The sequence below is a fragment of the Panthera leo genome, chromosome E3 (assembly GCF_018350215.1).
Source record: "Panthera leo isolate Ple1 chromosome E3, P.leo_Ple1_pat1.1, whole genome shotgun sequence".
NCBI classification, from domain to species: domain Eukaryota; kingdom Metazoa; phylum Chordata; class Mammalia; order Carnivora; family Felidae; genus Panthera; species Panthera leo.
In genome coordinates this window covers 15185923-15199485 of record NC_056694.1, presented here as the reverse complement: position 1 = coordinate 15199485, position 13563 = coordinate 15185923, and the positions used below count along the sequence as shown (strand labels likewise).

At 41.3% G+C, this 13563-nt stretch overlaps 1 protein-coding gene across 5 annotated transcripts in view; it reads left to right on the top strand.

Moving 5' to 3' along the window:
* Nucleotides 1-13563, top strand: part of LOC122209599 (S-adenosyl-L-methionine-dependent tRNA 4-demethylwyosine synthase TYW1) — a 212386-nt gene that overhangs the window by 31816 nt on the left and 167007 nt on the right. For all 5 annotated transcript variants that reach the window (XR_006197676.1, XR_006197675.1, XR_006197674.1 and 2 more), the window contains 2 exons: nt 2195-2312; nt 7452-7504. Coding sequence is in view for 2 of the 5 variants with exons in the window: in XM_042921589.1 (XP_042777523.1) it covers nt 2195-2312; nt 7452-7504 (171 nt within the window). In the remaining 3 variants the exon portion in view is untranslated. The remainder of the gene's footprint in view (nt 1-2194; nt 2313-7451; nt 7505-13563) is intronic.

Here is a 13563-nt window from a genome sequence, read left to right as displayed (position 1 = left end):
TGTGTGTGTGTGTGTATGTGTGTGTGTGTGTTTATAACCACAAGAGGGTGTCTCTGGAACTCTGAGCACACTGGTCAGAGGCCAGTGTCACGGGTGGGTCCAGTTTTGGATTTATGTGGCCTTTGGGATAAGCATACATGCTTGGTGATGTTTTGTGGTGACAGGCTTTTGAGAGCAATTCTTGCATGATTAGTAGGGAGTTCTAGTAACTTGCTGTGGAATTACCTCAGAGACATTTAAACGCTGTCAAGTTCAAGGTCAGTTCATCTTGCTCTACCACAGACTTCCTTTTTAAGTTGACACCTTTTTAGGTCTGAAATAGACTTAAAAAAAAAGCCAAAGGATACTTTTGTTTTTAAATATTTTAAAAGAACAACTGAAACTTTAAAAATTTTTAAAGAAAATGCCTAGGAATAAACTGATCACTTTTATGATAGATGAGAATAATTTGTTGATGTTTGTAAATTTTTTCAGTTCTGTGTGGAAATGTATAGTTGAAAACTATATTAACAGAAGCAAAATTGTTCATTAGCTTTGCATTTTGATTATATTTAGTAATTAGGAATGCTGACTTTAGGACAGATAGAACTAACTGGATTTATGTTTCTCATCATGATACCTCTGAGTCTCTAAAGTAGTTTTTCACTGACTTCCAATTTCGGAGTAAATCCCTGACGTAACAGAGAAGGTAGAGACGTTAACTCCAAATTTCATTGGTTTACCTGTTTCTTTTTAAAAAATTTTAAATGTTTTACATTTTTTGTTTAGAGAACTTTGAACATTCACAAAAGTAGAATGATCTAGTGAATCCCTGTCACCTGTTGTCCAGCTTCAAACAAGGACCATCCTCCCGTCTGTATTAGTTGGATGCAGATTTCAGACATCCGGGGATCTGTGAGGTGTTCTCACTACTGATTCTCTAGGGGCGGGCACTGCAAATGGACAGGCACTGAAGGTAGTCTAGGGCTTGGTGGTGGGGCCGCTGCCAAGGTGAGTTATTTTGAATTTCTGCAGCTCTTACTAAGATCTGGCAAGTGTAGTATAGCACAGACTTTGTGTGTTGCCCTGAAATTATTGATTAGCATTCTACCATCTTACAAAAAGACATTCAGATAACTTTAAAATATATGTACATAGAGTAAGATTTAAAAATAGAGGAAGAAGGCTGAGGCGCCTGGGTGGCTCAGTCGGTTAAGCATCCGACTTCAGCTCAGGTCATGATCTCATGGTTCGTGGGTTCAAGCCCCACGTCAGGGTCTGTGCTGACAGCTCAGAGCCTGGAGCCTGCTTCAGATTCTGTGTCTCCCTCTCTCGCTGCCCCTCCCCTGCTTGCTCTCTGTCTGTCTGTCTCTCTCTCAAAAATAAATACACATTAAAAAAAATTTTTTTTAAATAGAGGAAGAAATCAGTGTAAAGGGTGAAGATCATCATGTACTATGAAGCCACTTACAGAGAATTCGAGACAAACATGATTTGAGACTTTACACAGCCATCAGCGTACTGCTGAATTTTCTAGGGCCCAAAGTCAAAAGGAAACACAATCAGCCTTATATTATCCTTCAGATTTCTTTCTGTCACTGAAGACACATTTTCCCCACAGGATCATCTAGAAGGAGTCATTGTTGGGATGGCAGGTGGACGAGTAATTTGGTCTGCAAACAAATGGCTGTCTGAGCAGCTCAGAGCACTATTTTGACTTGTTTTGGGGGTTTTGCAGATACATAACCAGCAGTGTTCTATTTTATTGAACTCCTGTTATGTATCAGGCATTGTACCTGGTGATTTATTTCATTTAATTGTAACGTTCCTGCTCTATAGCTATTACTTTCCTTGTTTTTCAGGTGAGGAAATTGAAATTCAGAGAAATAACTTGATGAATTTCGGCAGCTGTCGGTACTCAGATTGCTAAAAATAATTGACATCTAGATAAGTGGATTGTTGATTTACATTTTGCGGGTGTATGTGTTTGAGTATGTAGTTCCTTTTTTTGGAAAGCAAAAAGAAAAGAGAAGAGACTGGCAGGCCTTCTGCTCACTGTCTGACTGGGAATGTGGTCACTTTGGAGGAGACTGGCTTGTGTGGGCCATGGTTCGCGACGCGCCTTCTTACCCATGCCATGTGTCCATGACTGTTGTGCCGTTGTTCTCCTCGCTCACTGCCAGCTCTGAAGTTTGTTCTTTTAATTTCAATACAGAGAGAGAAGGAGCACCAGGAGGAGAAAAGCACTCTGGTCAGGAACGCCGTGAAGGGTGAAGCCAGTGAAAGAAGGGCTATGATAACCCCTGCTCTCCGAGAAGCCCTTACTAAACAAGGTGAGGACCGTCAGGAGGCGCTGTCACTGGACCGCCCTCCCGAGCGCTCTCATTTCATACCCCAGTGAGGAGCATGAAATAGGGAGGGAGGGAAGAAGGCCCAGCGGCCCTGTCACCGTGGCGGCCGGAGCTGTCGCGGCAGCCCCCTCTCGTTCCTGCAGAAGGATCCCCTTGTGCGCTGGCTGCGGGCCAGCACACTTCCCCCGTGCTTCGTTTCCTGGGATGTTAGCATCAGCGTGGCTCTGGCACAGAGACGGAAAATGCCGTCACCGGCCTCTTCACAGATCGTCGTTTGTTAAGGGAAAATTATTAAATGCAGAAAAGAAGCTTCTATCGATATTAGGCTGGGTCAATTAGAAATGTTTTACGTAGAAGTGTATTTGGGTTTTTGTGGTCCTAACTCATCAAGGAGGCCTTACTTGAGAACAAATAATACTGATTGCCTGTAGAAGAAGAGTGGTCAGTTGGGAGTGAGTGGACTGACTTCCTTCCCTCACTCCATCTTTCTGTGTTTATTGGGACCCTTTTGTGTGATGGTCCTGGCCATGCAGAGAAACTTAAGATGCAGTATCTTCTTCAAGGAGCCACCAGCCTATTAGAGGAGACAGACAAGGATATTCAGATCATACATATATTTGTATGTATATAACATATATATGTATAGTCTGCCTTTTAACAAGGGTATTCAGACAATTTAAACTGATTTCATGATAGGTTTACATTTCTCATGTAGCCATTTGTCTTCTGCTTGTCTTGTGTTCTTTGATTTCCTTTTTCCAGTTTCTGCCTCCTTTAGATTAAGTTGTTTTTTTAAATTTTTTTTAATGTTTATTTTTGAGAGAGACAGAGACAGAGACAGAGACAGAGCATGAGTGGGGAAGGGGCAGAGAGAGAGGGAAACACAGAATCCGAAGCAGGCTCCAGGCTCTGAGCTGTCAGCACAGAGCCCGATGTGGGGCTCGAGCCCACGGACCATGAGATCATGACCTGACCTGAAGTCAGATGCTTAACTGACTGAGCCACCCAGGTGCCCCTAGATTATGTTTTTATGATTCTGTTTTACCTCCTCGTTGGCTTGTTAGTTATAGCACTGTATTGGTATTTAGTGATGGTTCGAGGTGTTACACATATCTCTTGATCATATCACAGTGTATCTTTGAGTGATTAAGACGCCACTTCATGTCCAGTGGAAGAAGCTGCAGTAACACACTTGTGTTTTCCCCTTGTCAACCTCCATGCAATCATTATCATACATTTTACTTCTATGTATCTTAGAGGCCTATACTACGATGTTATTATTTTAGTTTAAGTAGTCAATTATCTGTTAATTTTGACTTAATTAGATGTAATTAGAAACAATCTTACATACTGACTCATATAGGTACCACTTAAAAAAAATTTTTTTTGGGGGGTGCCTGGGTGGCTCAGTAGCCCTGACTTGGGCTCGGGTCATGGTCTCCTGGTTTGTGAGTTCAAACCCCACATCGGGCTCTGTGCTGACAACTCAGAGCCTGGAGGCTGCTTCGGATTCTGTGTCTCCCTCTCTCTCCGCCCCTCCCCTGCTCACGCTCTGTCTCTTTCTCTCTCTCTCTCTCTCAAAAATAAATAAACAAACAAACCAAAAATATAAATAAAAAAATAAAAAATTTTAAAATGTTTATTTTTGAGAGAGAGAGAGACAGAGCATGAGCAGGGGGTGGTCGGGTGGGGGTGGGGGGGGGAAGACACAGAATCTGAAGCAGGCTCCAGGCTCCAACCTGTCAGCATGGAGCCCAACGTGGGGCTTGAACTCATGAGCCATGAGATCATGGCCTGACTGAAGTCAGAGACCGACTGAGCCATCCAGGTGCCCCTGTAGATAGCACTTTTGTTGGTGTTTTTCTTCCTTTGCGTAGATGTGTGTTCTCTCTGACAGCCTTTTCCTTCTGCCTGAAGGGCTTCATGTAGCGTTTCGTGATGTGTGGGTGTGTTGGTGCTGAATTATTTCAGTTTTTGTGTATCTGAAAAAGACTTTATTTTGCCCTCATCTTTGAAGGATACTATTTGATGCATGTGGAATCATAGGTTGATGACTTTTTTTCTTACGGCGCTTTGAAGGTGTTCCACTTTGCTCCCATTGCTTCTGATGAGACCTGTGTTGTCATCTGTTGTTTGTTCCTTTGAAAGTAATGTTTTTAGCCCCTGGCACTCTGAAGATTTTCTATTTTCTCTTAATTACGGATTTTGAGCAATTTAATGATAACGTGTTTCAACGTAGTTTTCTTCATGTTGCTTTTACTTGGGATTTGTTGAGCTTCCTGGTTCTGTGGATTTATAGTTTTAATCAAATTTGGACAGATTTTGGCCATTATCTCTTCAGGTATTTTTTCTGTCACTCCCTCTCTCTTCTCTTCCTTGGGGACTTCAATTACATGAATTTGACCTACAGCTCACTGATACTATTTTCATTATTTTTTAAAATTCTTTGTTCGGGGCACCTGGGTGGCTCAGTTGGGTCATGATTCGCCATTTGTGGGTTCAGGCCCTGTGTCAGGCTCTGGGCTGACAGCTTGGTGCCTGGAGCCTGCTTTGGATTCTGTGTCTCCCTCTCTCTCTGCCCCTCCCCCGCTCACACTCTGTCTCTCAAAAATAAATAAATGTTAAAGACAATTTAAAAAACATTCTTTTTTCTGTTCTACTTTTCATTTTAGGATAGCTTCTATTGCTATGTCTTCAGGTATAATTTAGTAATCTTCTCTAATGTCTAATCTTCCATTAATTGTATCCAGTGTTTTTTTCAGCTTTGACATTACAGTTTTTATCTCTAGAAATTCAGTGTTGGCCTTTTTCTATTCTCCATGTCTCTACTTAACTTTTTGAGCCCACGAATTACAGTTAGACAACTGTTTTAATGTAATTCTAACATCTGTGTCATTTCTGGGTCAGTTTGGTTGCTGGATTATTTTTTCATTGGTCATGTTGCATGCTTGGTTAATCTTTGATTGGATGCCAGGTCTAATTTTACCTTATTGGGTGCTAGATATTTTTGTGTTCCTATAAAACATTCTTGAGCTTTGTTCTAGGATGAAGAGCAGTTACTTGGAAACAAGTTTGAGCCTTTTAATCTGGCTTTTATGACTTGTTAAGTGAGACCAGAGCTGACTCAGAATATGGCTAATTACTTATGACTATTGGGGCAAAACACTTCTGTGTACTCTGCCTTGTGAATCTTAAGCTTCTGACTGGTGTGAATAGACACAGTTCCCAGCTGGCTGTGAGCACCAGGCGCACCTCCAGTCCTTTAAGATGGTTCTTTCCCATTCTTGGTTAGCTTTTCTCTCACGTATGCATGAAGCATTACTCAGGCAGAATTTCTAGGAATCCTCTACAGATTCTTGAGTTTAATCTCTGTGTAGCTTTTGACTCTCTGGTACTCAGCTCTGCAAACTCTAGCTGTGTGGGCTCCCCAACTCTTGCTTCCACGTCCTCAACTCCGAGAAAATACCCAGCCGTGTGTGCGTTGCCTCTCCCTGCCACACAGCCTGGAAACTTTGAGGGCAGTAAGCTCTGGGCATGGCAGGGCTTGCCTCCTGTGTTTTCTGTCTTCTCTGGGATTATTGTCCCTTGTTGCCTGGTGTTTCATGTCTTGGAACTGTTCATGTATTTTGTCCATTTTTGGCGTTTCAGGTGGGAGAGTAAATCCTCCGTGACTTTATCTTGGTTAGAACTGTGCAGTGTGATTTCTAGCAGCTGCGTACCATTGGCTTATCTTGGCGTTGTGGTCTGTCCATCCTGTACTCGGCAGTTTTTCTCATACCTTCCTCAATGCAAAATTTTATAAAACCCTATGTATCTTGGAAGAGAAGGATGTAAAGACACTAATAGAGTGTAGGAATCCAAAAGAAGAACTGGAATTTTCTGTAGGAATCTCTTAAATGCTTATTCTGCATCTGAGATTAGCTGTCCAGTTGCACTCTGTTCTGTCTTCATATAGATAAGCGGTGTTTTGTTTATTTCTATGCAAGATATTTACATAAATGTGGAAGTGGGTAAAAGACAAAGCCCAGTAGAGACTTATAATCCAAATTGACATTGTTCCATTAATCATCACACTCTGAATATGGATATTTAACCAGCCACGGATCCACTTCTGCCATCATCCAGACTATATTTCTCCATTTGCCTCATTTGTCTGCAAGTCAAGAGTCTTTTTATACAAGAGACTCATGATAATTGTGGCTTATTACTTGAAGCCTTGTGAGAAACTTCATTAAGTGCTTTCTGAAATCAGAATGTTCTACTTGTTTGCTCTACTAGTTTATTAAAAAAGGAAATGTGATTACTTCGGCATGGCTTTTCCATGCTTCTCATATCTTCTGTAGCTCATGAATTTTAAATGCTAGGTTGTGGGACTGGTCCTGAGAATTCACGTTGGGTTATGGTTCCTGGAATTTTGTTTTTCCTCTTCTTGGGGCAGTATTTCTTTATTTTTATTTCTTTCTTTCTTTATTAAAAAATTTTTTTAGATGTTTATTTTTGAGAGAGAGACACAGAGAGAAAGAGAGACAGAGAGAGAGACAGAGCATGACTGGGGGAGGAACAGAGAGAGAGGGACACACAGAATCCAAAGCAAGCTCCAGGCTCTGAGCTGTCAGCACAGAGCCCGACGCGGGGCTCCGAACCTGTAAACCACGAGAATCATGACCTGAGCTGAAGTCGGAGGCTTAACCGACTGAGCCACCCAGGCGCCCCTAGATACATAAACATTTTACGTTGTTTTATCATCCTGGTGATTTCAACTGTTAATGTTTTCTGCCATTGGGTTGTTGCCTACCATTATGTAGAAAAGAAGAATGATTTTGTTAAGTTTTATAATTGCCATTTTTAAAAAGTTTATTATTTATTTTGAGAGAGAGTGCATGTGCACACATGTGAATGGGGGAGGGGCAGAGAGGTGGGGAGAGAAAATCCCACACAGCCTCTGCACTGTCAGCACAGAGCCGGATGTGGGGCTCGATCCCACAAACCTTGAGATCATGACCTGAGCTGAGATCAGGAGTTGGATGCTTAATCGACAGAGCCACCCAGGCGCCTTTTAATCACCTTTTAATATGAGGCTTTGAATCAGTTCAATTTTATGTTCCTTGTTTTTCTGTTCAGGTTATCAGTTGATTGGGAGCCATTCTGGGGTGAAGCTTTGCAGATGGACAAAGGTATTTGTTTTTATTTAAATATTATTTCTGTTTTATGCAACTTTTCTATGGCTGTTCTATGTAGCCAATGAATTTTACCATTTTAAAGGTATAATTTACATTTAATGTAATGATTTTGACTGAATTTGTTAAATGAGTTCAACCTGTATTGATGGATATAAAAAACCCTTATCTACCACCTGAATTAAGATATATATAGGCCGTTTTTCTCCTCCTGATAAGTTCACTTGTATTTATTTCTAGCCAGTAGTCCCTCCCCATCAGCCAGGACATAGTTGTTCTAGTTGCTGTCACTGGTTTAGTTTTGCTTGTTCTAGAATTTCATATGAATGGAATCATAATGTGTATTTTTCTGCAGGTGGATTTTTAAACACAACATAATGTTTCTCAGATTCCTCTATGTTGTAGTAAATTTCAGTAGTTTTATTCATTTTTATTGCTGAGTCCTGTTCAACACAATGAACATACCACAGGTTTGAATCTGTTGATAGACACTGGGTTGCTTTCAGGTTTTGGCTATTCCAAGTAAAACTTCTGTGAACATTCTTATGTAGCATTTTGTTATGAATGTATGTGTCAGTTTCCTTTGGGTATATCCCCAGGAGTGGAATTGCTAGGTCACAAGGTAGGTATGAAACTCCCAATCTGTTTTCAGTGTGGCCGTATTATTTTATACTTGGATTGGCAATTTATGAAAGTTCCAGGTGGAACATTTTCTCACTATTCTGTGGTATTGAAAATCTTTTTTAATTTAGCCATTCTGATGTGTGTGCAGTGGTATCAGTGTGGTTTTTTTTTTTTTTTTTGTGAGCTTATTTTATTTTATTGTTTTCAATATATGAAATTTATTGTCAAATTGCTTTCCATACAACATCCAGTGCTCATCCCAAAAGGTGCCCTCCTCAATACCCATCCCCCACCCTCCCCTCCCTCCCACCCCCCATCAACCCTCAGTTTGTTCTCAGTTTTTAAGAGTCTCTTATGCTTTGGGTCTCTCCCACTCTAACCTCTTTTTTTTTTTTTTCCTTCCCCACCCCCATGGGTTTCTGTTAAGTTTCTCAGGATCCACATAAGAAAGAAAACGTATGGTATCTGTCTTTCTCTGTATGACTTATTTCAGTTAGCATAACACTCTCCAGTTCCATCCACGTTGCTACAAAAGGCCATATTTCATTCTTTCTCATTGTCAAGTAGTATTCCATTGTGTATATAAACCACAATTTCTTTATCCATTCATCAGTTGATGGACATTTAGGCTCTTTCCATAATTTGGCTATTGTTGAAAGTGCTGCTATAAACATTGGGGTACAAGTGCCCCTATGCCTCAGCACTCCTGTATCCCTTGGGTAAATTCCTAGCAGTGCTATTGCTGGGTCATAGGGTAGATCTATTTTTAATTTTCTGAGGAACCTCCACACTGTTTTCCAGAGTGGCTGCACCAGTTTGCATTCCCACCAACAGTGCAAGAGGGTTCCCGTTTCTCCACATCCTCGCCAGCATCTGTAGTCTCCTGATTTGTTCATTTTGGCCACTCTGACTGCCATGAGGTGATATCTCAGTGTGGTTTTGATTTGTATTTCCCTGATGAGGAGCGACGTTGAGCATCTTTTCATGTGCCTGTTGGCCATCCGGTTGTCTTCTTTAGAGAAGTGTCTATTCATGTTTTCTGCCAATTTCTTCACTGTGTTATTTGTTTTTCGGGATCAGTGTGGTTTTAATTTGCATTTTGCTGACGACTACTGATGATGAGGCATGACTTTTCATGTGCCTGTTGGCCGTTCATACGTGTGAAGTGTCTGTTCACATCTTTTGCCCAAATTAGGTTATTTGACTTTATGTTGTTGATTTGTTGGTGTTCTTCATATATTGTGGAAATGAGTCTTTTGCCCAGTATTCATTGTGAATATTTTCTTTTTTTTTTTTTTAAATTTTTTTTTTTTTCAACGTTTTTTTATTTATTTTTGGGACAGAGAGAGACAGAGCATGAACGGGGGAGGGGCAGAGAGAGAGGGAGACACAGAATCGGAAACAGGCTCCAGGCTCCGAGCCATCGGCCCAGAGCCTGACGCGGGGCTCGAACTCACGGACCGCGAGATCGTGACCTGGCTGAAGTCGGAGGCTTAACCGACTGCGCCACCCAGGCGCCCCATTGTGAATATTTTCTAATAATCTGTGGCTTCCTTTTTTCATTTCCCTAATGGTATCTTTTAAAGTTTTAAGTTTGGATAAGTCCAATTTATCTTTTTTTTCCCTCTTTTTAATGGTTAGCATTCTTTGTATATTAAGAAATCTTTGCCAACTTCAGGGTCACTGTTTTTTATGAAAGCTTCATACATAGTTTTAACTTTTATGTTTAGGTCTTTGACTTCATCGTGATCTGATTTTTATGAATGGCATGAGGTAAAGGTCAAGATTCATTCCTCTCCTGTCCCCCATGTGGATATTCAGGTGTTTCAGTACCATTTGTTGAAAAGACTTTCCCTTTACCATTGAATTACTTTAGGCCTTTGTAGAATATCAGTCATGTGTCTACGGGTAGGCCTATTTCTGGACTCCTTACTCTGTTCCATTGATCTGTTTGTTTATCCTCATGCCAATACCACATTGTCTTGATAATTGTAGCTTTGTAATAAGTCTGAAATTAGGCAGTATAAGTTCTCTTTGTTTGTGTATTTATTTATTTATTTCCAAGAGTTTCCACTCTTCCGGGTCCTTTGCATTTCCATATAAATTTTAGAATCAGCCTGTGAATTTCTATTTTATGTTTGTTCTGGTTCCTTAGATTCTGAATTTGTCTATTTGGCATTCATTCATCACAGGGCCAGTTATATTAACTATTTTCTTATTTTGTATTTGTTTTTTAAGTTTTTTAAGTTTATTTATTTATTTGAGAGAGATGGAGACAGCGTGAGTGGGGAAGGGGCAGAGAGAGAGGGAGAGAGAGAATCCCAAGCAGGTTCTGAACGGTCAGCACAGAGCCAAATGCGGGGCTCGAACTCAGGAAACTGTGAGAGATCAGGACCTGAGCTGAAACCAAGAGCTGGACGCTTAACCAACTGAGCCACCCAGGTGCCTCATTTTGTAGTCTTGATGCTCTGACTTTTGAGGGCCTTACAGGCCTGGGGAGAAACTGTCCCTCCCAGGGCTAGCTAATTCCTAAAGACAATAATAGCTTGCCTTGAGTTTGCCAACCAACCAATCCTGAATCTGTAGCCTTCAGTTACCTCCTTATCTCACTCACACACCATGCCAATATCTTCCCCACTCTGTATTATCCCAGGGCCAGGTACTGGACAACTAGTGACAGTGCTATAGCCTGAATTATTCAGACAAACCAATGCTGCATTGTTCACCCTGTCTTGCCTGCCTTTCCCAAGGGATCCCCGGTAAAAGCTCTGGCCTAGGCTTTCCCCTCTCTCCTTGCTCTGTCTACTGAACAAACCTGCTAGTCCTCTGTTACCCTGTGTGGTGGGGGTGCACTCTTGTCTTGGGAAATGTAAGCAAGATATTCTTTCACTGGCATTGGCCTCTCCAGGTTGGTACTCACTTCCGTAAGTTAAAATCCCATGGGAACAAATAAGATGGCATTTTAAAATAGCTTTATTGAGATATAATTTACCTATCACACAACTCCCACACTTTAAAGTGTACAGTTGAGTGGGTTTTAGTATATTCACAGGGCTTTGCTACCATTATCACAATCTAATTTTAGAACATTTTTGTCCCCTCTGAAAGATGTCATGCACCCACTAACGGTCCACCTTCATTCACACTTCTTCTCCCCCCCCGAAGCATCATTAATCTACTTATTATCTCTGTGAATTCCCCTAACCTGGACGTTCGTACATGATGTGACCTTTTGTGTTGGCTTCTCTCATTTAGCATAATGTTTTCAAGGCACATCCGTGTGATAATACAGATCAATATTCCATTCCTTTTTATGGCCAGTAGTATTCCATGTGTAGATATATCCCATTTGTTGTTGTCCATCATTTGATGGACATTTGGTTTGCTTCCCCTTTTTGGTTATTGTGAATTACGCTTCTACGGACATTATTATACCTGCAGGTTTTCGTGTGGATGTGTTTTTATGTGCTTTGGTTATAGGCCTACGAGTGGAATTTGTGGGTCGTGGTAATTATGTTTAAATCGTTTGAGGGACTGCAAAACTGAGCGTATTTTCTGTTTCCACCTGCAGCGTACAAGGGTTCCAGTTCCTCCACAACCTGCTAATGTTTGTTGTTGTCTGTCTTTTGCATTACAGCCATCCTAGTGGGTGTGAGATTGTTACCCTATAGTGATTTTGATTTGCATTTGCATTTCCATTAATGGGAAACATTGTTGACTATGTTTACTTCTTGGCCTTTGGTGAATCTTTGGAGAAATGTCTGTTCAAATTCTTTGCCATTTTAACATTGGGTTAACAGTGCTTGTAAGAGCTGTTTATATATACTGGATACTGGTTCTTAATCACGTGGATGGTTTGACTCTCCTGCCACTGTTTGTGGCCGTGTCACCAGGAGCTGAGTCTCTGCAGGCCTCCAGCAACTTGGCTCCCGATGTCGCAGTGGCTCCATTGCTATCTTCCCGGCCTTTTTCCAGCCTGTCCTATCCCCATAACGAGTGTTCCCCACAAAGAGCTACTCTTGCTGAGGTTTTGGTTAGCTCAGACCTGACCGTTCTAAATAAACCAGGCTTTCTTCTCCAGGCATGCTTGACTTTTTTTATATTCTTTATTCCTGTTCTTACAAATTTCTGTCCTCAGTTCACACTACTACCTCCTGATGTCTGTCTCGTACTTTCCATTTCTCTGTGTCCTGTCCATCATGACTCCTGCCTCTTCTAGAACCAGCCTTTAACGGTGTGCTCTCTTGTTCTTGGCAAGGAAGCATGCTTCTGGCTTCATCTTTCTCTTGGAATGCCCCTGCCCTCACTGCCATAATCCACAGTTGACCTCTGCTTGGTGCCTCAGTGCCTTGCTGGCCCTCTCTAAGAGGGAGGCTGCTTCTGCAGCCCCCGTTGTTTTCAGAGTATCCTGTCCGCTCACTATTTCCCTGAGCATGTTTTCAGTGCCATCGGCCCCCTAGGCCTTTTGCTGTTGTTGATTAGTATTTGAGAAACTCTTACTTTTTTTTCACCACTATTTTTCTGCCTTCACCCTTTGGGGCATGAACATGCTGATGACACTTCTGGCACCTTAGTCACTCAACATACTGTTGTGCTCAACTTTTTTTTTTTTTTTTTTTTTTTTTTAACCCTTTTAACATCCAGTATTTGTCTCTTCTAATCCAGTGATTTTCAGTAATGTCAGACTCAATGCCTTCTGCTTATAACCAGCATTTTACAACATCCCTTTTACTACTGCTAGATTAAGTTTACGGATTTACAAATATAGTTTCACATACATAATTTAGAAAGTGTTCTGCTCTAGCTGTAATGTAAGGAGAGACAAGAGGAAGTACTTTGTATTAAAATGGTTTGTATTTCTGTATAAAATGCTCAGGCACTACGCCATTCGAAGGCACTGTGGGACAGGCACTGCTCGCACCTGCTTGTGATGGACGACTTTGCAGTTAAGAGAGACAAACAGATTAGAAGTTATTCTGTACAAGAAGTAAAAACAAGCCAGACTTATGTAGATGTAATAACAGCAAGAGGGCAGTAACCCTAACTGAAGTAAGGCCAACAGGCCAAGCAATTACACATTATCAAATTGGAAAAATGAGAAAGTAGGATGTGCTCGCAAATGGGTGGTGTTTCGCTTATAACCGTTGACTCAGAAAAATCTTTTATGTTGCAACTTGGGAGGAGGAGAGATGGATTGTCACAGAAAATACTTATCTTCTGCCTTGAAATTCCACATCTTGTTGAGATCCACATTCTGTCTTTCATTTGTAACGAAACCTTGGAGGCCATACCTTTAAGTGACAATAGGACCAGAGGATGGACTGGAGAGGCAGAAATGGTAGTGCGAGTGGCCAACAGGTGTGGTAGACCTCTGGTGACAGTTTCTGAGTAAGATTTTGAAATGGCAGGCAATCCCCCCAAGACAAGTTCAG